The sequence below is a fragment of the Fundulus heteroclitus genome, chromosome 1 (assembly GCF_011125445.2).
Source record: "Fundulus heteroclitus isolate FHET01 chromosome 1, MU-UCD_Fhet_4.1, whole genome shotgun sequence".
NCBI classification, from domain to species: Eukaryota; Metazoa; Chordata; class Actinopteri; order Cyprinodontiformes; family Fundulidae; genus Fundulus; species Fundulus heteroclitus.
In genome coordinates, this window is record NC_046361.1 from 32,515,577 (window position 1) to 32,539,969 (window position 24,393).

A 24,393-nucleotide genomic window follows, 5' to 3' on the forward strand; every position below is an offset into this window, starting at 1 on the left:
TCGTGTGCAGATTTTTGTATCTATCAGCTGGTATTTTGATGATTTATTCTTTGTGACGAGCGACAAGTCTGAGTTTGGGAGGCCTCGTTACCATCACCCTAATCTTTAGCTTCCTTCAGATTTTCTATCCGATTCAAGTCGGGATTTTAACGTTACTACCAAGCAGAGAAAACATGTTGGTGAAATTAAAAGAATATTTTCCTGCTAAATCTGCCAAGGGTTTGAATAATTTTGAGCTAAAGCAACAAAATCAGATTTTTTTTTTGGGAAAATCATGCATGTTTTGCTTCAAGCTTCCTGAAGTCAATAAGTAAGCATTGTCACATCTGTCATGGTACATTTATTTAAATACCCAAAAACAAGTTTGTATAACAGAAAATTCATTTATTTAACTTCAAATGATTGTTTTGAAATAAAAAGTTCAAATGAGTGAAACTTTTTGGTCACTGATTCAGCTGAGGGTGAATGTACAGACCTCCGACACAAACTGTACACGACGCAGACAGAAATGCAAACGAGTATAAAAGAGGCGGATCGACGACGGCTTATCCAGCGTGGCTGCGGGTCACAGAGCCGCTCACATCGCCATCACAGCGGGGAACACAGCAGCGCCTGTTGAGGGAAGCAAACCTGCTCAGTCCAGAACTCTTCCCGGTAATCAAGTAAACATCTCTGGCTGATGCGCTCTGAATCTGTGTGCTGCTTTGTTCTACCTTGACCGTCTCCCGTATCCGAGTCGGGGACTTTCCAGTCCAGCTGGCGGCCTTTTTCGTAGAGTCCCTTCAGGATCTTCCTTACTTCGTCGCTCCCACCTCCGCGACTGAGCTCCAGGTACTTCCTGTACAGCTGCAGGGCGGTGCGTGCGTCCTCTATGCTGTCGTGGGTTTCCCCCTGAATGTTGAGATCTATCGGCACAACAAACAAAAAAAAAAAACAACGATCTGGCATGACCAGCTGTCACAACTCCCATGGCTGTTTTACAGATTTAATAAGCGTTCATTTCCAGTTTGGATATTCCAGGAACGCAGGAGAGTCAGAGGAGAAGGTGGATGCAAGGGAGGTTTATTTGCACGCCGCCATTCCCACACAATTTAAAGCATTTAAAATGTTTTCTCTGTTATACAAATAAGGTGGAAAAGCTTACATTTTTGCTTGAGGTATAATTTGATTTTTAATACCTGAAAACACGCAAAATCTTACAAAAAAACCTATAGAACCAATTAATAAACTGCATGAAAACTAGTGTTGCACCGATACCGCACTAAAATGGTGGTATCGGTATCAGCGAGTACCAACAAATAGGACACCGATACCATTTTGATGTTTGTATAAAACCGGGAAGTACACATGACATCATCTGCCTACTCCGATTTCTTTCGTATTTTTTTTTTTATATTCTTATGTTTTTCTCATTTTCTTTTTGATCCACTGTATATAATTCATGCACCCTTTCCTACTCCTGACTATTGAGCTGATGTGACAAGTGAATTTCTCCAATGTGAGATCAATAAAGACTATCTTATCTTATGTCACTTGAACGCAGCCTTCTCTCTCCCGACACTCACTAGTTCTACTGGATTCACTTTGTATTAGTCTTTTTTCCTGCTTTAATAAGGTAGCAGCTTGACAAAGCCATGGTAACAATTATTTTACATCCAAGTAGTATGCAGTTCTTCATATATACACACACACATCAATTTCAAACAGATGGTATCGGTATCGGCCAATACTGCACAGCCAGGTTCCGGGTATCGGTATCGGGGCCAAAAAAATGGCATCGGCGCAACACTAGTGAAAACCCAACATAAGGGTCTCTCAGGACATAAACAGACAATCTCTGTCAAATGGAAGCTAGAAAACAAAAGATCATTGACTTTTTTTTCTTGGCTTACCCAGAAAATACCAAGCGAGGAATCTCAACGAGATCATTCTCTTGCGAGGCAAGTGGAACAAGTGGACCGTGTCGACGACTTGATCTTTCGGCACCTTGGAGACAGCAGATATACAGGGATGCACTAATGCATAGACGAAAGGTTTAAATGAGACATTACCGAGACGGACTCAAGTGGAGGAAAACGAACATTAAAAACCCACCAGAAGATTAATGACCCGAAAGTCCTTCTGCAAGCCGTGGCCGACGAAGCGAACTCCGGTGTCGATGAGGAAGCGCAGCTTCAGGTACGTGGACTTCAGGGTGGTCAGATGCTTCGAGGAGATTTTAGCATCCAGATCTCCTGGTTTGATTCCAGAATACTGAGTCAAATAGTCGACCACCTGAAAAGTAAACAATAAGTCAGGCGCTTTGGTATGCATCTAAAAGCTGCAGGATGGTAGTTCTCACACAGCCCTGGATAAATAAGGCTTCTCTTTCTGGTCAATGATGACCCTTGGTGTACTTCACTGCACTAAAACTAAAAGTAAGTAACATTTTCATGAAATGAGCATATTTGTACATGAGTTACATGATTTGCCAGTGGAATAAGATTTTTGCACTTAAAATAGGAACAACACAGCTCTATCATGTTATTTCTTTAGCTATCAGGCTCCTCTCCTGTGGAACCAACTCCCAGTTTTGGTCCGTGATGCAGACACCCTGTCTACTTTTAAGACTAATCCTAAAACTTTCCTTTTTGACAAAGCTTATAGTTAGAGTGGCTCATGTTACCCTGAGCTATCTCTATAGTTATGCTGCTATAGGCTTAGGCTGCTGGAGGACAACAGGGTCTATTTCTCTCACTTTGCTGAGTTCTCCTGTTCTCCAGTTTTGCATTGCTTGTCGTAATTTCTGCTTATAACTTTTTGCTCTCTCTCTTTTATCTTCATAGTAGGTACACCTGGTCTGGCGTTCTGTTAACTGTGACATCATCCAGGGAAGACAGATCACCCGCTACTACCATCTAATGTAGAACAGATTACTAGATCAATGTGTGCTTCTGTGCTTTTTTGTCTCTCTTGTTGTGTCTCTGTTCTGTCTTCTGTAACCCCAGTCAGTGGAGGCAGATGACCGTTCATACTGAGCCCGGTTCTGCCGGAGGTTTTTCCTTCCCGTTAATGGGTGGTTTTTCTTCCCACTGTCGCTTCATGCTTGCTCAGTATGAGGGATTGCAGCAAAGCCATGTACAATGCAGATGACTCTCCCTGTGGCTCTACACTTCCCCAGGAGTGAATGCTGCTTGTCGGGACTTTGATGCAATCAACTGGTTTCCTTATATAGGAATTTTTGACCAATCTGTATAATGTGATTGAACTTGACTTTGGAAAGTGTCTTGAGATGACATGTTTCATGAATTGGCACTATATAAATAAAATTGAATTGAATTATTTCTAGTGCAGTATATCTAATTATGTTATTTTAGGGGTCAAAATATTCCTTCCATTGGCAGATCATCGTATTTATCTGCTCAAATCATGGACAAATACACTTATTTCAGGAAAATGTTTACTTACTTTTAGTTCCCTTGTTGCAGTGTTTAAGGTTTGACCCACAAAGTTCGATTCTTGCAGTAGCTTTCCTCATAAGGACTATAACACATAAAAGTCTCTCTAAGCTTTTATGTGTTATAGCAGTTTCCTTCATGGAGGAACTAGTTTTGGCTCCAGCAGCTCAACGGGGGATTCAAGCTCATCTCCATTTATGCATCAGAGCATCAAAAACTCGCATGCACAAGTTTTTATCTGATTTTTACTAAACACAAAGCAAATTGCTGCTGATCTGAGCCGATCAAGAGAAAATCAGCTGATTAATTTATGTGTTACTCGTTTGTGTACAGCTGAATCTTTGAAATCATAGGCCTTTAATTTCACCGTCAGCACGACTGAAGCATTACCGGATGGAGATAGTTTAGACCGCAGCAATAAAATAATGCAGGGAACGATGCTTCACCTGCTCCTGAGTGGAGATGTAATCGTCGATGAAGGGGACCCCCTCGTTGGGGCCCTGACCCCTCACACAGGTGATCCTGGCCACAGACATCTGGCTGGGTTTAATGGTGGACTTGGTGCCGTCGCTGCGCAGCTCTGCCTCTTCCTGCGGGCAAACACACCAAAGATCATTCGGTGCTTGGATTCCAGTTTAGAAGATTTCACGTTTGTCATTTGAGTTTCACCCTTTCAGGGAGGAATCATTGCATTTAAAAGTTCCCTTTTATTCTTTAACAATAAAGAAAACGCAGCTTAACCACTGATAATTTTGGGTTTAACTATATAAACTCTTAAAAACACACCACTATTCTTTTTTATAAAAGGACAATTCGTAAAGCGTCAGCCTACATGCACAGCCATGAAGAGTGCCAAATAGGATCGGATTTATTATTCATCCTCAGTAATTGATGGAAAAGCTCGACTTTCAGAAAAAAACAAAAAAAAGTTTAGCTGTGTTTTATTAAACAGCTAAAATTTGGTCTCAGATCAAATCTATAACAATGAAACAGCAGGTTACTGTCAGAAATAAAACTCCCCTAAAGGTTTGTGTTCTTAAATTCTCATTGGGACATTTTTTTCAGCTTTATGAAGGACCCATTATGATATTAATCATTGAAATAATATGTCACAATTATTATGATTTAATATAACATAAATGCTAATAGTAAATATTAACTGTAAAGTAATATTAGCATTCCCACACGTAAATATCTTTACTAGAATTATTTGCAGTAGTTCTCCATCCATAATAAGATCTGGGAGCAGCAGCTCCAGGAGAGGAACCCAGACATCCTCCAGCTCATTCTGGGGGGAACCCAAGGTGTTCCCAGGCCAGATGGGATGTGTAGTTCTTCTAGTACGGTCTGGATCTTCCCCGGGATCTCCTCACAATTGCTGGTAAAAATAAACCATGGGGAGACGCCCAGGGGACACCCTGACCAGACGTCCAAACCACCTGAACTGGCTCTGATTGATGTGGAGAAGCAGCGGCTCTACTAGGAGCTTCCTCCGCGAGGCGGGACCATCGCTATCCCAGAAATCCCTCCACTGACCCAACATGTAGCTGTAAATCTACACATATTTCAAGACTGAAGGCAGTCAGATCGCTGAATGTCAACCTCGCTGTGTGCCTGTCTTCCCATACGGCACGTAGGGCTGAACGATTTTGGAAAATAATCTAATTGCGATTTTTTTTCTTAATATTGCGATTTAATGCGATTTTTTCCCCCCCAGTTTAATATTATGTCTTTTTAAATATATACACACAACAAATCAATTTGTTTCCTCGCTGTGCAGATTAGTTGCTAAAAGACCCACAGCATCTAAACTCTGAGCATAAATGATTGCGTTCTGCCTACAATATATTTCAACCAAAATTGCAATTTTGACTTTTCTCTGCGTTAACCATAAGCAACAAAAATGGCGTCTAAATAAAGATGTTTGTAAACAAGGACTATTCAAAACAAGAACTTTTAATGTTTCTATTAATCAGAATATTGTTCAAGAGAACAGCTTTTAGTTGATTTGGACATCAATCCTTGTTGAACATAGTCAGCCCACATGTATGTATGTATGTATGTATGTACAAATGTATACAATGTATATGCACGTACATACGCGTAGGTGCGTATGTAAGTAGGCGCATAGATATATGTATATATTTAAGTATATAGATATGTTTATATATATATATATATATATATATATATATATATATATATATATATATATATATATATATATATAGACCACTAAGAATGTAAATGAGACATCATATGCCCATTCCTATTTCCTTTTTTGTATTTTTTGGTATTCTTTCTGATCCATTGTATATATGAAGATTCACTGTATATAACTGAATGCACCTTTCCTACTCTGCACCTTCTTGTATGAGCCGATGTGACGAGTGAATTTCTCCATTGTGAGATCAATAAAGACTATCTTATCTTATCTTATCTTATCTTAACATAAAGTGCAACCAACAAGCAAGTCTATGTATTAAACTGATTGACCTGTACTTAATGCTATGTATGATTATATAAACTCTAAAACAAGTGATAAAATTAGATTATCTCACTGCTGCAACTGTCTTCCCTTCCATGTGGAGGCAAACCCACTTTAAACATTTTACCAACACCTAATGGACGTGTCTAATTGTTACATAGCCAAAAATTGCAGAATCTGCGATTTGGAAATTGCGTTTTTTAAAATCGCGATTATATTGAAAATGCGATTAATTGTTCAGCCCTAACGGCACGCTCACCTGGTTGAGGGTCACGAACTCGGCGTCCAGCCCCACCAGGTCCCCGGCCTGCGGCATTTCACTGACCATGAGGGGGATGAACGTGGCGTGACTCTTCCTCTGCTTACGGGCCAGCGAGGCCTCCGTCAGCAGCACGCTGGCGTCTATGGGATTTTTGACTGAAACACAAAACACGGCGCCGTCTGAAAGACCCGAAATTCAGAGAAAAATCAAACGATAATCCGTCGGATTTAAAAGCCGTGACACTTACTGCGGAGATCGTACTTGGAGTGGTAGTTCCTCTTGGCGTAATAGAGGATGGCCGGCACCTTCCAGCTGACGTCAAACTGGGCAGCTTCAGTCTTTTAGTGGAAAGCAAAGCAGAGAGTTCACAGCAAACACGATGCGCCGACAAATTAACCAAAGTGGTAAAAGTCCTACCTTATCAATGGGTTCGATCAGAAAATCGTTGAAGAGGTACCACTGCTGGTGTGTGACTCCCTGGAACACAAACGTCAATTTAAATGTGAGTTTTTAAGACAAGAATCCATACGAAGCACTGCGAGACGTTACAAAGCTTAGAATATTGTTTCTTAACCAAACTGGGCTTTAAACGTCTCTAACATGATTTATGTCTGCTGGGCTCCTTGGTCTTCAGTGCTGTTTGTTCACTGCAAAAAGGGAACTAAAAGTAAATAAAAGTTTCTTAAAATTTGTGTATTTTTCCTTGATTTGAGCAGCTAAATAATAATAATAATAATAATAATAATAATACATTTTATTTCAAGCGCCTTTCAAAACACTCAAGGTCACTGTACATGTAAAAACAATAAATGGTAAAAGCAGTCGTCATAATTAAAATAAATAAGACTATTTGCCAATGGAATGAGAATTTCTAACCCTAAAATTGATAATTAGCTATCCTGCACTTTAAATAAGATGATAGAGATGAATTGTTTTTATTTTAAGTACAAAAATCTTATTCTATTGGCAAATTGTCTGATTTACCAGCTCACATCAAAGAAAAATACATTAATTTCAACAGGATTTTACCTACTTTTAGTTCCCTTTTTTGCAGTGTTCACTAATAACGAACCTCTGAGGCCAGAAAGGAGGTCAGGTATTTACTGATTAGTCGACTAATGGTTTTACCTAGGCAAGGGGTGTCAAAACTTTTTTGTCACCTTGGCCATAATTTGTTTTGAGAGCCAAAAAAATATAATAAAAAAGAAAATGCAACTACCAGAAATTTATACTGATTTGCTTCTTACCTGCTCCGCAAAACATGAGCATGCAACATTTTTATTAAACAAATCAGTCAGAAATCTTCTGCAGGAAATGGATGTGTAAGTTATTGTAGACCCAAAACCTAAAAAGTGCTTTTTGCACATTTGTGCCTTTTTAAAAGATGGTCATCCGGTTTGCAAATACTGTTGGGCTTGATTGGACAATTTAAATTTTATTTATATAGCGCCAATTCACAACATGTCATCTCAAGGCACTTTACAAAGTCAAATTCAATCAGATTATACAGATTGGTCAGAAAGTTTCCTCTCTAAGTAAACCCAGCAGGTTGCATCAAGTCTCTCCAAGCAGCATTCACTCCTCCTGAAGAAGCGTAGAGCCACAGTGGACAGTCGTCTGCATTGTTGATGGCTTTGCAGCAATCCCTCATACTGAGCATGCATGAAGCGACAGTGGAGAGGAAAACTCCCTTTTAACAAGGAGGAAAAACCTCCAGCAGAACCAGAACCAGGCTCAGTGTGAACGCTCATCTGCCTCGACCCACTGGGGGTTGGAGAAGACAGAGCAGAGACAATAAAAGCAACACTATAATTTTTTTTTTTTTGTCTATTCTCAGCAATACGAACAGGAGTCGTTATTTGAAAGCGCTTGCTACATTTAGCCAATTTTAATAAACAAATTAGAAAGCAGATATCGGTGCACCAAAGTTTGCATGAGAGTAAAAGCCACTGGATAGATGTGGTCCTATTTACTATGAAATGTGCGCTTAGTAAAAGACAAACACTTTGCGCTGAACCCAAAATCTTCAACTGCGAGAAGATTTCAACTTGTCTGTTGTATAATTTTGCCCTAATTAGAAGTAAAACATCCTAATCAGAAGGGCAGAAGTTGTCCAAAAAGTCAGTAGAAGGAACTACACCCGTAGCGCCTCAACTAAATGTTCAGGATTAAACCTGTGCAGGTATTTGGTTTACAAATTAAAGGAAGATTTCATCATTTCTCTCTCCCTATCTCTACTTGGTTTAAACAGACATATGCAAAAAGCTTTTTTTTGTTGTCATTGCAGAGCTTTGGCACGAAGTGTAGAAAAAGAACAAAAGATTTCAACCTGTCTGTTATAATTTTGCTCTTATTAGAAGTAAAAAAAATCCTAATTAGAAGGTCAAAATTATCCACAAAGTCAGTAGAGGGACCACACCCGTGATTTAGGGGTTTCCGGGTTAAAGAAGGCTGATTTATCCCATAAAAATCCCACAGAGATCCATTTTCTTGGGCTGTGAATAGGTTTAAACGTCATGTTTTTTTTTACCAGCTAACTTACCTCTTTCCTTTGGTGGTACGTCTCACCCACTTTGATGTGTGCGACCAGGTTTCCGCCGGTGCGAGTGTCCTGGATGTGGGGCACCGTGACCACGAGGTCGTAGAGGGAAACCCCCTCGGCCTCCTCCGCGGCACTGATCTAGTCGTGGAGACGTGGCACAGAGTTACAGCCTTTGCAGGCGTCCGAACGCCACGCTCACAGGTTCTACCCTTACTTCTTCTCCTTCGGACCAGCTGCTGATCTCCAGCCCCTGGCTTTTGCTGATGGACATCTTGAGGGTGGAGGGGATCCAAACGTGGCGCAGATCCTCGGCCCGGGTGTCGAAGGAGAAGCCCTCCGCGCTGCAGATCTCCTCCCCGCTGCAGAAACACGTCAAAGTGGGATTTTCCTCAAAAGTTGGGCATCCCCTCTTTATGTTTTGTATTATTTTGTCGCAGAAATAGGCAAAAATGAACTATGATCAATGGAAACAACATGAAATGTTTGCTCTTGGAGGGCGTTTAGTCGGATATTTGTGCCAAAACTAATTTATTTGACTGCTGACACTTCTGATCAATGACATGAAGCTGATCTAATTAACTGCTCGTCTGTTTTTCTGATGACATTCAGCTACACTGCAAAAACGGAACTTAAAATAAGTAAAATGTTCTTAAAGTTAGTGTATTTATCCTTGATTTGGGCAGGTAAATAAGATTATCTGCCAATGGAATGAGTTTTTTTGACCCCTAAAATTAGATAATTAGACATCCTGCACTTGAAATAATATGATGGAGATGAGATGTTCCTATTTTAAGTGCAAAAATCTTATTCCATTGGCAAATAGTCTTTTTTACCTGCTCAAATCAACGACAAATACACTTATTTTAAGTAAATTTTACTTATTTCCAGTTCCGTCTTTGCAGTGTAAAAATGTAATTATCGCTCCTTAAATCCAGACGGATTTCTGGCCAGATGACCGAGTTTAATGAAGATGAGGTTAATTTTTTTGCTTGTTGGCAGAATATCAACAAACCTATGTTTGATTGATAAAATTAGATTTTATCTGATTTTTTTCGTGGGTTTCTAAAGAAATGTGCTTGTTTTTTCTTTGTGTTTCTCTGGGAGAGTCCAAACAAACCCTCCACACTGCAAAAACAGAATTAAAAATAAGTCAAATTTTCTTGAACTTAGTGTCTTTGTCCTTGATTTGAGCAGGTAAATAATATGATCTGCCAACGGAGTGAGTATTCTGACCCCTAAAATAAGATAGTTAGATGTAGTGCACTTGAAATAAGATGACGGAGATGAGTTGTTCCTATTTTAAGTGCAAATCATCTTATTTGCGTGCTCAAATCAAGGACAACTACACTCAGTTTAAGAAAGTTTGACTTATTTTTAGTATAGTTTTTGCAGTGCAAAGCTAGGATCCATGACTTTCTTCAGTCACCCCTTGTCCTTTCTTATTAATGTTATTAATATTGTTCTTAGTTTCCATGATTTCTTATTGCTCTGTGGCAAATACTGACTCCTGTTTCTACCCATTTCTTTCATTGTGCTTTTTAAAATTTTTAAAGACCCTGTTGCTTCAAGTTTCCTATCCCGATGTTTTCATTTTTCCTCCTAATTTTGTCCCGGAGGATTCAGGACTACCAGCAGGAAGCAGTTTTTTATACAGCTCTCTTGTCGGGAACATGTGTCCCATCGATTAACCAGCTGCAGCGCCTCAAATAAGTTTTCAGTAAAAAGACCTGTGTAGGTATTTGGTTTACAAATTAAAGGATGGTTTCATGATTTCTCTCGCTCCCTCTCTCTATTTGGTTTAAATAGAAATATGCAAAAAGCTTTTTTTTGTTTGTTTTTGTTGCTATAAAGTCAAACTGTGAGAGGTTATCATTGCAGATCTTTGGCAGGAGCTGCAGAAAGTAGAGCAAAATGTGATTTAAGATGAGAAATCAAAGGTTTCGTACTCTAAGCACCACTCTGTAGGCATGGGTGGTGGCTCGGTGTGTTTTGCGGGCTCCATTGCCTCTTTCTGCATGGCCTTATTGTAGGCATACTGTAAAGAGACACAAGCAGAAAAGCCCGATTAGCTGAGAGAGAAAATAAATTCCCAGGTGAATAATAATAATAAAAAAAAAAGGAGTCAAGAGTTGGTCACCTCTGCCTGAACCTTCCAGAACTCAGCCTCCTTGGCGCTGTTCACCTCACAGTTTATGACCAGGACATCCGGCAGACACCTGATGCTGCGTGTTTGCACCTGCAGCGTCGAACAAAAAAAAACGTAACGCCACCGTCTCCAGTGTCCGGCTACCGCTCTGAGGTTTGACTCACCGTCGGCTGATACTTCTCACAGTTTTCACACCACGCCTGAGTGTTCTGCTCCAAACAGATGCTTTTCTTCAGAATCCCAGCAAAGTCGTACTCCTTTATGGCTTTATCTACAGAGACACGGTGAAATTTAAGATATGACATCGTCAATATTTTGACCGATTGACGTGGAAAACCACCTTAAGCTCACCCTGGGAGTTCTGCTCTGGATAATGCATGGTGAAGAGCAAGGTGAGGGAGGAGCGCACCGTCTCCTTCCCGCAGCGGCACAGGCTGCTGTTCTCAACTTCAACGCCAAACAGCTTCCCGATGACGGACTCCGCCGAGGAACCCAGAGAGCTGTTAGCGGTTCACAACGCAGACACAAGCCGTTCATCCTCCTCCTGACGTGACCAGGGCTGCACAACAAACCCACGTCGACCCAGAAGCTGCTCTCACCTGCTGCTGGCTCCCCTGTAGGCCTGAGGACCCTCCTGCTCCTGAGTCTCCTGGTGAAGCTGGGTGAGGATGAAGCGGTTCCAGCTCTGGATCAAGCGGCCCAGCTTGGCCTTCCCGGTTTGCTCATCCGAGTCGGCGAGGATCAGACCCAGAGCCGAGGCTTCAGGGATGGTACGAAAGGCTCGGAGGAAGTTACTGGCCTGCAGACAGGGACATGGAGTTAAATTGGCATGATGGGAAACGTAGGACTGCAAGACAATGTGGAGATTATAATAAGGAAGGAAGGAAGGAAGGAAGGAAGGAAGGAAGGAAGGAAGGAAGGAAGGAAGGAAGGAAGGAAGGAAGGAAGGAAGGAACTGAAGTGAAGGACTTACTGCGGGAGGCTGGCCGTGGCGGGATGGCTGGATGGTGCGGCTGCTGGCTGCCGGCCGCCCGGTGCCGGAGGCCGGAAGGCCGGCAATCGTCTTGCCGGAAGGCCGGCCGTTGGACGCCGGGCCGGCCGGCCGGGGAGGCCGGAAGGAAGCAGGCAGGCGACCGGACGCAACGGCCTTCCCGAAGTGGCGGCTGCCGGGCCCGGAAGCGGACGTGTCCGAGCACCGTCTGACGGGTATAGTATTGAAGGAAGGAAGGAAGGAAGGACATAAAGAAGGACATAAAGAAGGACACAAGGGAGGTTTGACAAAAAGAAGGACACAAGGGAGGTTTGACAAAAAGAAGGAAGGAAGGAAGAAAGAACACAAGGAAGGAAGGAAGGAAGGAAGGACACAAAGAAGGAAGGAAGGAAGGAAGGAAGGAAGGAAGGAAGGAAGGAAGGAAGGAAGGAAGGAAGGAAGGAAGGAAGGAAGGAAGGAAGGAAGGAAGGAAGGAAGGAAGGAAGGAAGGAAGGAAGGAAGAAAATAGTATTGAAGGGTTAAAGGAAGGAAGGAAGAAAATAGTATTGAAGGGTTAAAGGAAGGAAGGAAGGAAATAGTATTGAAGGAAGGAAGGAAGGCAACAAGAAAAAAAGGGAGTAAGGTTGAAAAGAAAAAAGAAGGAAAGAAAGTGGAAGGAAACGAGGAATAACGGTTAAAAAATAAGGAGAAAGGAAAGGAAACAAGGAAGGAAAAAGGAAAGGAAACATCTGGTTCAGAGCTTTCCCCTGAATTTAGGACATGAAGCTGAAACCCACCTGACACGGATTTCCTCGCGACAAATCCAGCATGTGGAAGAGGAAGCCCAGCTCACAGGCCAAGCAAAACTCCTTCTGACACAAGTGGTTCTGGACCAGACACCTGATGGGCTCCAGGAAATACAACACCTGACGCAGCAAAGCAACACAGCGACCAGTGAGCGAAGGCTTTTCAGGCCAGCTTCAGACGGAAAGTCGTGGCTCACTCACCTGAATCATACAGTTGCAGTAGGCGTTGGGGATGTGCGGCTCGAGGCCCGCAAACAAAGTTCTGTTGTAATGTTTGAAGTCGAAGTCCTCCAGCCCAAGCTTGGAGTATTTAATGGTGACCTGAGGACAAACACACGTTTACCAACTCTGCCGCAGACACGCCGAGCAGGTTGTCTGAGGCAGAGCGGCGTTTAGCGACCTTCCTGTACTTCTTGGGCACCATGCAGAGGTGCGGCTCTTCGTCACGTCCGATGGGTGACTCTGGAACCTGGTTGTAATTATCGTAATCCAGCTCCACGTCTTTGATTTTATAAGGAACCTGAAGGGGAAAAAAATAAAAAATAAATCACAATGAAAGCAACAAAAAAAAAAATAAATAAATCAGAAAATGTCCCTCATGCGGCGTTTTCCAGCTTTGGTTCAAGCAGCAGCTTCAGCTGTTCGATCCTCAACTCCGATAAAAGGTTACTGCACCAAGCAGAACCCTGATGCTGAGTAGTTAGACCAGGGGTGTCAAACATACGGCCCGTGGGCCGGATCCGGCCCGCCGAACAATTTAGTCCGGCCCTGTGGCTAAATGCATTATCATTATACATACATATATATATATATATATATATATATATATATATATATATATATATATATATATATATATATATATATATATATATATATATATATATATATATATATATTTATATTTATTTATTTATTTATTTATTTATTTATTTTTTTTTTTCCAGTGTCCTGTCTGGCAATGTGGCAATAAGATGCCACAAAGAGCTCATCAGATTTGACTTTCACAAGTGGACAAGATAAAACGAAGAGAATGATAAAACAATTATTGAAAAAAACATGTATTGGTTAATTGAAAATATGCAGTTCCTATATTGTCCACGAGGGGCGCCATGTTTTAATTAGCAGATTAAGCTTCAGGTGTGGAAAAATTCACATCATTTCTTAATTTTTATCTGTTTGATGTATTTTGTCAGGTAGGACAGGGTTTTTAAGTTCCAAAAAATGTGAATAAATGTTTTTCAACATTGTATAATCACTGTGATCAGTTCTTAATGCACAAGTAAATGTTTAACTGAGTAAAAGTATTGTTGAAATTGCACATACTTTTCTTAAAAACGCTGAGGTTATTCATAATATATTGTGTAAAAGTGAAATTAACTTAATATAAAAATCAACAAGTCCACATTTATTAGTTCTATTTAATTTTGCAATGAGTTAACTCGTGTGGCCCTCTTGAGATCAGATTAAGCTGTATGCGGCCCCTCAACCAAAATGAGTTTGACACCCCTGAGTTAGACTAATTTAACCGATTTAAAATAGTTTTTTGAAGAGTTGTTCCTATGCAGGAGACATTTAAAATGGTTTCCTGCCTGGTTTCGGGGGCGCGTACGAGGATTTGGTGCATAACCGATGAAACCGACGGTTTTCATGGTGCGCAGGATGTCCTGGTCCACCGGAGGAGCTCGTCTGTTGAAGAGAAACAGGTTTTCAGATGAAGACCTTTAATCACGCAGCACACTTATTATGCACCACTGTGATGCTTGTTTTATGCACTTAACTTCTAAATCTAAGCTCTCTTCTCCTTCTACTTCAGTATACAAGATAGAAAACTGTAACCAATGCCACGTATAACATAACATACACTAAAACACCGACATCACTCCCAGATTTAAGGTATATTATGAAGGCAGCGTCCAGCTACGGTTTACTTCTTCGTTCCTTTGTATGAGTTCACAGACATGGAAAACTGAGGCTGGTTATGTTAAAGTTTCCTCTGGTTTCCGCAGACCAACAAACAGACAAACAATCACACTCGTGATGTCGGTCAGTTCTTTCCCACTTCCCGTTGGTTTCTGTGGCCCTCAGTCCCAGGCCCACTGGTTCCTGTTGTGAGTCTTAAGAAGCAAGTTGTGAATGTTTTATTCATAGCAAAATCTGAATTTCTTCCTAAAACTGATGGGAAACGTCAAATTTTAGCCACATTGTATTAATTGGGGAACCATCTTTGTCCTTAGATCAGCGTGTTTTTTTTTTTTTTTTAACTCCAAAGGTTACAGGAGGCCTGTTTTTAATCAGGAACCAGGGTCTTTTTGTGGGGCCCTCCTCAACACATTTGTTCCCACAGCAAAAGGAACGAGCAACACAGTTACATATCTAACCCAGAAAAACAAATATTCTGCAAAGAAGAGGAAAGTCTTGGTCTCTAGATGAAAAACTTTTGAAAACCACGCATCATTCTCCACACGTGTCACTTTGTGTTGGTCGATCACAGAAAGTCCAAATGAAATACACTGAAGAGGCATGAAATCATTTACATTCTCTTGAGGTTTTTAACTGTAACCTAGTCTTAATGAAGCACAGATTTCTGCATTTACCCTCTAAAGCTGCGCAGACCAACTGTGGACCAGTCAGAGGGTTGTTTTAGGGTTCTGGACCCCTGATGTCAGATGTTTTGTTTCTATTTTAAAGAACACATTAAAAAAAAAAGAGTGTCGTGAGAACTTATCTGCCCTTCAACAATCCTGTCGTGCTAAATGGGGATATTACATATTTCCTCAGAGGCTGAATTTTAACTACTGGTCACAATCACATATTCATGTTAATTAAACCCACGTCACAATATTGCATGTCAGCATAGAAAGATATGTAGACTTAGGTTAATAATGACTCAGCATCCCCTTCCTACACAATGAACACCAGGATGCACTTTTGAATCAACACCGATGATAACAGAGATTTCTTTGGACATGTCGAAAAACTATGTCACACGTGTGCACTATGCAAACGCTCTGTCTGCGCCGATGAAGATCCACTCACATCAGGGTGCCAGATGCTTATAACTTTAAGTGAAATTGACAGCCTGACGTCATTTCTAGGTAATTGCTTATGAGAGCATTCAAAATGCATTCATAGATGGTGAGTTTATTCTCAAAAAATAAAAACCCATCAAAAACATGAAGGTGACGTCACAATAAAATTACTGCACCCATCCAGACGTAGCAGAACACTGTAAATTACACACCCTGCATCCTCATAATGCTACCGACCGATACCTCAACATGTTGAGACAAAGACAGTTTTAAATTGGAGGTACTGCAGTACGATTTAATACCTTTAAATTTCTTCCTACCTCATTTCAAACACAGCATTAAGCTTTTATTCTAGGAACAGTCTCTTGATTTTACATGTCATGTTTTCTGTCTCTTTGACATTTATTTTTCAATGACGTTCAAAATAGATTAGTAAACTAAACTAAAACTGTGCTTTGCAATTAAGATTTCACGGTATATTGCAAATATAAGGCTGTCACAGTATCACTACACACAATATCACTAGACAATGCAAGGCAGGTTAATTTATAAAGAACTTTTCAGTAACAAGACGATTCAAAGCGAACTTAAGCAACAAACTGCTAGGACTGCAATGAATATTAGCGAATTTTTGCGGACAGTTGTTTAACTGCTGCAGAAAATGTTTTAGGAGGGTAGTAAAGTTTTTCGGTAAAGTCATTAAGGCTTCGATGCCAAAACAGGAGAAGTAAACAGATGCAATTTGTTCAATAAAACCATTTTTACTCAAATTAAAAATAAAGAATTACAATTTTTTTTTTGCACTGGTCTCTGGATAACCTACCAGGGTTTTTCTCTGTCTGCAAGAAGCCAAAGCAGAAATGCATTAAAACTGTTTAGTTGAGTAACGTCACCTAAATTATCGTGTAACCCCTATTTTTATTCACTTCTCTGCGCAAAAAATTATTATATAAATCTGTTAAAGATTTTTTTTAACCCTTTTTGTGATTTTTTTTTTTTTTTAAATTTACCTTTAGCATGTAACTGTTATTCCAAGAAACATTAAAAGGTTAATGCTTCATTTATCTGATATTTCTGGGTAGCAAACTTGTGTTCTCAGCTGACAAAAGCAACCCAGTGTGCCCAATATGTACATAGAAGTTAATATGTTAAAGGTTTTGGCAGTAGTGTACCTTTTGATTTTTATTGTTTTTAGGCTGATGTCTAGGGCTGAGTATCATCTAGGATGAGCCGATTCGAAACGATTCTGGATTCATAGCTGACGATACGATTCTCGATATAGCTCAGCTTGATTTGATTTGACTCCAATGTCGATATTTATTACTTTCAAATTAATGCTCAAAGTCATTCAATCAACAAAACCAGCCAAATCTTACATTTATGTTCAATTTATTGAACACTGACATATTAACAGGAAAATAAAGTGCAATTGATTCAATGCATTTAACATATTACAGAAACCAAAAATGTGACCAAATGTCTGATTTAAGTGACGAAGCGATTCTAAAATTCTGTCGGCCATTCCGCAAATTCGTCTCACTTGCCCTGTGAGCAGTAATGGCGCACTGTAATAACGCCCCCTAGGGGTTGGGAGGTATCTCGATATTGAAAACCAGAATATCGATATTAAATTGTTTTTAAAAACATCGATATTTATCTTTGTATCGATTTTTATGCACAGCTCTACTGATGTCTAAGAAAGCTTATCGACAGCTTTGTTAACATTTCAGCGGATTTCATTTGCAAACCTTAAAGGTATACTATGCAACCGGGGTTGATTTTCCAGCGAGGCTCCCCCCAGAGGGCGAAAGTAAAAGTGCACTGTCATAAAGATGCTCAGCTGTTCTGGTTTCTCCTCAAGCCAGGCGCGGTTGTTTTGAGCTTAGCAGACAGGCGAACGCAACGAAAAGTGGAAAAAACGGCAGTACAAACAATGACTAACACAGTGAAGGTATGAACATCAAGCTTCCCGCAGCGCTATCTTGGCGAGGCCGCCGCCGCCACGCCAGTTTTATTATTATTATTATTATTATTATTATTATTTTATGTTGGCGAGACGCTACCGCCGCTGCCTCGCCGCCGCTGCCGCAGTAGCGTCTCGACAACATATTAAAAAAAAAATAATAATAATAATAAAACTCGATATGCTTGCATGTTTATTTGACGTTAACACGCGGTTCTTTGTTGTTGCTTTCGCGCGTGTATATAGTGAATGGCAGGGCAAAAACACATGGAGTTCTCGCCGTAAAGCAAGACCGACTCTCGCGGTCTTGCACGAGACTTCTGAGCCTGTGGGTGCGGGCCGAGTGCTCCTGCAATTGCAAGTACGGTATTTCCCCCACAGACCACCAGGGCGGCCGAGAAAACCTTTGTTCGACCTGAAATGACTCATTTAATCATCCAAAACGGTATGGAACACATTAATTAACTGAAAAATGTTGCATAGTATGCCTTTAAGTCTCAGATCGTGGCAGAGATGTGACACAGATGTGCAGCTCTTGGTGCTCGGGATCGGGTTTGTACCAACCTGGGACTCGGTGTGGACAGGGCGGCCGGCCAGTCCGACATGAGCGGTTCGGTGCTTGTCAGCGGCATGGGGATGAGGGAGAGGGGCAGGAGGTCGTGAGTCCAGTCCAGCTGAGGCAACGTGTCCACAAGGCAGGGCAGAGGAAAGTCTGTCTCCCGGGAATAGTCGTTGAAAGAGACCTCTGGGGCGTCGGACCAGAGGTGCACGCACCCCCCTGAATCCCCGAAAGCCAGGGCTTGTTTGCTCGACGAAACGTCAAAGCTCATGAGCAGCTGACCTACGGTGTTGACGTGGAAAATGTCTGCCACGTTGGCCAGACCGGTGGGCTCACAGAACTGACACTGACCTGGAAAAGAAACAGGGAGGGGACTGAATGCTCAAAAAAGGAGGTTTGAATATTTAAAAGAAAAAAAAAACAGACAATAGAGGTGGACAAAAGCTTTAGTTTAGAGGTGAAATACCTGATTGTGAGATAATCACCAGGCGGGATGTGTAGGTGGGAATAAAGCGCAGGAAGAGGGGATCCACGTGCACCTGAAGCGGCGTAACAGCTCGCATCATGCGGAGGTCGTACACCATCAGGAAGCGGTCGCAGGCCAACCCGTTCAGACCCCGGCTGGAGAAACCACACGCGGCCAGAAGGTTCCCATGGACGTCGAAGTCCGACAGGCTGCCGGAGAACGCGTCGAACTCGTTTTCCGTCTTAAAAGTGCGAAGATCCCGAAGGGTCACCTGTTGTGAGAGGCTGTGAAGATGAGAAACAAAGACGGAACAAAACGCTTCGCTTTTTTTACATCGTGCAGGAGTCCTCACCTTGCCGGACGTGTGCCCACAGAAGAAGAAGCGGCTCGTTTGGCGCATTATTGTGACTCCGGGTATCTCAACTGTGAACTGATGAACACCCAAGACAGCAGAAAGACGGTCAAAGGCTTTCAGATCTCTCTCTGTCCTAATTAATACAACCCTGTGCCAAACAATGCTTCACCTTTTGTGTTTCTTGAACTGTATTCAGGTCAACTTCTGCAACGTAGTTCTGTAATCCACCCATGAGCAGCGTGTTGTTACCAGTCATGAGAAGACTGTGCATATCAGCTCCTTCCTCCATCCTGAAGAAAAAAAAAAACAATGCTGCAATCATAAAGGACTGCTTGGATCCAGCATCTGGTTCCAAGTGAGATACGTTCAAACCCTGATTGCTCATTAAACATCCGGTAAAATAAGTATTGAAAATCAGTTTAAATATTCCCAATTAGGGAAATTGACATATAATTCACACCAGATGTCATCAACAACGCAATTAATCCACACATAAGCTGAACTTGGACGTGCGTTATTGGGATTTTATATGACAGACCAACACAAAGCAGCACCTGATTAAAAAGTGGAAGGAAAATGAGCCTCAAGCTGATATCCTCAATTAAAATCCTGCACCACCAGCTGCCTCTAGATGACACCTAATTAGTAAATAAACTCCACCTGTGTGTAACTGAATCTCTTTGTAAGCCCAACTGTTCTCTGAAGGCCTCAGAGGTCTTTAGACATTAGAGAACAAGCGGCAGAGGAACAGAGCGGACATGATAACAGCGTGATATTTCAAACAGGGTTAAAGTGTTTCTCAGTCCCCTCAAATTACCAACCAAATCTAAACTCACAAACGGTTTAGGAGAGCTTTGATCAAAGAAGCCGCAAAGAGACCCGTGTTAACTAAGAAGGGGCTGCAGAGAAGCTGGTCAGAGTTAGTAGTTAAGCTGAACACAGAGATATCCTGGAAGTTAGAGGGTGCAAAAGACTTCAGACTGGAAAAGAGGATCGCCTTCCAGCAGGACATCAACCCTAAACATAAAGCAATCGTTGAGATCAAAGCACATTCGTGCGTTAAAATGGCCTAATCGAGTCTAACTGACTGCTGCAGGATTTCTAATTTGATGTTGAAAGATGCTCTTCATCTAAGCTGAGTCACCTTGAGCAATTTAGCAAAGACTGTCAGCAGAAAATGTCAGTATCTGGATGTGAAAAGCTGCTAAGAAATATAAAAATAAAAAACGAGGAAAGACACGCAGCTCTAAACTTGTGGTTCAGCAAAGTAGTGGCGGAATAGAAACACAAGTCAAACGGTGATCTGTGGTCCTCATGATGCCGTTTGTTCACTGTTTTTTCCCAGCAAACCTCTGAGGCCTTCAAACAGAACAGCTGGATTTATACTGAGATTAAACCACACGCACCCTCTGAATTGGATTAGATTTTATTTTCAAAACTATGTATAATTTTTTTACTTCCACCTCACATTCACGCTGGCTACTTATTCTTGCTCTATCCCGTAAAATCCCTATAAAATACATTGAAGTTTGTGGTTATTACATAAAAAAAACATGTAAAAGCTCAGGGGATACGAACGCTTTAGCCAGGCACTGTATGCAGTACGCCTGTTGCTATCTGGGTAATAAACATGGAGTCTGGTTAGTGTTCTGTTTTGCATCACCTACGGGTAATCAAACATAACAAGGCCTCCACGCGTGTAACATTTCAGATTGCTCTTGGAAAGGAACAACACCCCCGTCTCCAAACTCTGAATGTGTCGGATGTCATCTGTGGCGTGAACTTGAAAAGAGGAATGTCGGCCCATCGTAGGCCCGAAGTACGAGGTAGCGTGGCCCTAAGAAGAGGAAATAAAGAAAGATCGGATTAAAAACGTATAAATTATAAACAGGAGGCACTGCAGCAGCATCATTAGGGGTCTCACTCTGTGGTTCCCCATCCAGAGCATCTCCTCCTGAAGATCAAAATGCGTCGCGGTGACCGGGATGCCAACTTCTGAGACCACGCTGTGGAGCTCAGAAAACACTCCCTCCATCAGGTGGACGGGCTCGGGGACCGTCACGGTCAGCCCCTCCGGGTCCAGCTCCACACCCTGCAGCAGGTTTGGGTTGAGGTGTGGGTCCATGGCCGGCTCCAGGCCTCCCTCCAGAGTCCCGTGAAGGCTGGCCGGGTATTCGCCCATCCCAGGGTCGAGGCCGTCAAAGTTCATCATGGAACGAGCTACGGCAATCTACAGGAGTATAAAAGCTTAATTCGCAACAGGCTATGTCTCAATATGTGGTTGCACAACCTGATGATTTTTTTTATATTTAATACCAATTGATCAACAGCACAAAATATCCCTTAAGTAGTGGTAAAGTTTGCATTTGAGCAGAACTTGAGTAAATGATTTGGCGCTATATAAATAAAATTGAATTGAATTGAATTAAATCTGAACTCTCTTTGAGGAGCTGTAGTGTGGGCCTAGGCTGGTTACTGGTAACCAGGTATAAAACTAGAACTTTTCTTAAAAGTAAAATTTTTAAAACCATAAAAAATGTTTAAACCTCCTTTATAAATAAGATACCAGAGATTACATGATCTCCAACTGTTGACTAATGCAGCGCTCACACTTTGTTCAATATTTCTGCTTAACAAAATCTAAATAACAGTGAGTAAATGTTACACACATCTTTACTACACCTCTACTAATCAATATGCCACAATATTTTATCAACAGTAGAAACAATTTTTTGCATTTCTGTTTTAAATAAAAGCAATATGCTAGTGTTTTACTTTTTTTCAAATTGCTCTTGTGTTCAACATACACAGACACAAATCAAAGACATAAATAGTCAAGTTGAATGAATCAAACCACAACACTTGCTGAGAAGCTAAGAATGTCCAAATAGTCTTTAATTTGAATGTTTTTAATGCTTTGCCGACTGCGGCTATATGCTTTAAAGAAGGCGTTCTGGTATGAGAAACCACAGTTGAATCTTGGTCGAGCTGGACTCAGGACTGGTCAAAACCACATCTGCAACATCCTTTTTTTTTTTTTTTTTTTACTGCAAGTCAGCGTGAATTTCCTGGCAGCATTCAAAGGCAACGGATGAGGCTGTTTACACTGCCAGCACTGCCTCCTGTATCGCTACATTAATAAAAACAAGTGGTAAAAAATTTACCGGTGCAAACATATGGGTGTTTTTCTGTCTGCACAACACAGAAAGAGAGACGGGTGACATGTAGTTAAGGGTCTGCTCAGATACAAGGTCGGGTCGCCTAAATGTTGTGGTATACCTGACTGAAAAGCTCGGGACACCTTTGCATCCAGTTAGTCTGAAGCACTGTTAAAGGTTACCTTGCGAATGAGCTGCCACAGACACACTTTCCTCAAATGCTGCAACAACTCCATTTTTTTATTATTACAACAATAATATAGAATTTTATTTTTTCTGAGTGTCTAGCTGCTGGTCTGACCTCCCTCAGAGGCCTTGGAGTAGGTGGTCTTCGTTACAGCATTACTTGAATAGCAGTACACCGTTGTATATTTTCCTCAAAGTTATCAATACCAGCTTATGTTTACCTTAATTTAAAATGATAAACTGATCAAAGGAGAACTGAATTATTCTACACTGACGATGGGTTTTTCAAAACACTGACTTTGATTTGTGAAAATTGTATCCCTTGTCTTCAAAAATCCACATAAATTAGGACTTCAAAGCATTCTTGGCTTCTGTCCAGACGGAGTCCTGCTTAATACGGAAATCGTGCTAATTGGTCTGCTCATACCTGGACTGTATCACTAGAAACAGATTAAGTTAATTCAGCAAGGGACAATCCTGTCCAGGTTTGAGCATCTAACCATTTCAGTTAAAGACCCAGGCCTGATCTAAGCTGGTCCATGTGCCAAAAAGAAAAAACTAACATTTGTTCCTGCTGAATTTTTATAAACAGAATTACATTTCCACCTATTAAAGGCTGTGTTTAAAGGTCGTTGTAATTATTTTTGGCTATTATATAGGCCAGTTTTAACTAAAGAAATCCTCAGTATCAGCTTTACTGGCCAAGATTATGAGCACAAACAAGGGAATTCAAGCGTTCACAGCGACCAAACATTAAATAAAAATATATCAACTTTAGATAAGATAAATTACAGGAAAAAATATATAATATGCACATGTTTGTGTAGTAAACTGCAGTTAAAAAAGACAATCTAACAGGCTCTAAATTTACTGGAAAAGCACTGAAGTAAAAAAACATTTTTTTGGGGGGAGGTGTTATGTAAAAAGAATAAAGGTCTCAGCGGCTAAAAAACTACGTCTTAAAGAATGTGCAATAAAAACCCGACAATTTAGACCAAATTAGACAGTTACAGATGTTTCGATGTTGAACTGAAGCTGGACAAATGTGGCTCACGTTGCATAAAAACCGCGAAAAAGTATTTTACAACAGGAGCCAAATACTACAGTAATGATACTGGTGATGGGGATGATTATCAGGCGGTCAGCATCGTCAGTATGTATCAGTAATAAAAGGTTAAAAATCACCTAATTGATTAGAGGCAAACTGCAACAACAAAAAACACACCAGCGTGTGGCTAGTTAAGCTAACGTTAGCATCGGTTTTGAACACGATGACATTAATGTACAGCAAAAACACCAACACTAACAATCAGCGCAGGGGAAAATTTTAAAATATAACCCTAAAAAGTAAATGCAAAGTATTTACGAACCTTTTATTGAAACGTTTTGACATGTAGCTGCCCATGCTAACAGCTAACAACAAAAACACGGAAACGCTTCCGGAGCAAACCGCGGTGCGTTCAGGAGCAGCAGAAATTACATGCACACGCTGTTCCCGCTCTGCAGCAACATTTCAACAGCATTCCCGCCACCTACTGGACAGGAAAGGTGGAAAATGTAACACTGTGAACTACCGCTGTTCATACTGTAATAACTGTAATAACTAGCAAAACGAGCAACAAATGTTCGCTTGAACGCTTCATCATGTACCAATTTAGATAGTTTGCTTTGCTTTATTTATTTTAAGTACATTTTTAGAAAAAAAATAGACAAATAAATATTTTGATAAATACACAATACAGCTATTTCTCTTTACATCATAATTGAAAACTATAAACACAAAAAATACATCAAACAACCCAATAAGTACAATAAAACAAAATGGTAAAATTAAACCCAGAAAATTGACTAAAGACACCGTAAAACTAGTGGGTGCCACAACACAGAAGACTTCAAACTCAACGCAGGTTTTCATGTTGGTTTTAGACAATTTAATAGTCTGCAAAAGCTTAATTCCCTAAGCACTGAGGGATGCATCTTGACAGATAATCTCAGTAGCTACTCACTTAAAACTTTCCTTTTA

The 24,393-nt window shown here is 40.9% G+C and overlaps 1 protein-coding gene across 1 annotated transcript; it reads right to left on the minus strand.

The window, feature by feature from the left end:
* Window positions 1-359: 359 nt before the first annotated feature.
* Window positions 360-23,858, minus strand: pan2 (poly(A) specific ribonuclease subunit PAN2). The gene is made up of 26 exons (XM_036141258.1): window positions 23,741-23,858; window positions 20,951-21,256; window positions 20,694-20,863; window positions 19,196-19,316; window positions 19,024-19,101; window positions 18,672-18,942; window positions 18,211-18,556; window positions 14,244-14,340; window positions 13,052-13,171; window positions 12,853-12,972; window positions 12,643-12,771; window positions 11,475-11,674; window positions 11,227-11,375; window positions 11,040-11,146; window positions 10,867-10,965; window positions 10,676-10,764; window positions 8,944-9,088; window positions 8,730-8,867; window positions 6,605-6,664; window positions 6,435-6,525; window positions 6,185-6,342; window positions 3,884-4,027; window positions 2,095-2,274; window positions 1,893-1,986; window positions 714-905; window positions 360-612 (listed from the first exon to the last, which is right to left on the minus strand). The coding sequence occupies exons 2-26, from the start codon at window positions 21,236-21,238 to the stop codon at window positions 578-580; spliced, it is 3,621 nt and encodes a 1,206-aa protein (XP_035997151.1). The 5' UTR covers window positions 21,239-21,256; window positions 23,741-23,858; the 3' UTR covers window positions 360-577.
* Between the last annotated feature and the right edge of the window lie 535 nt (window positions 23,859-24,393).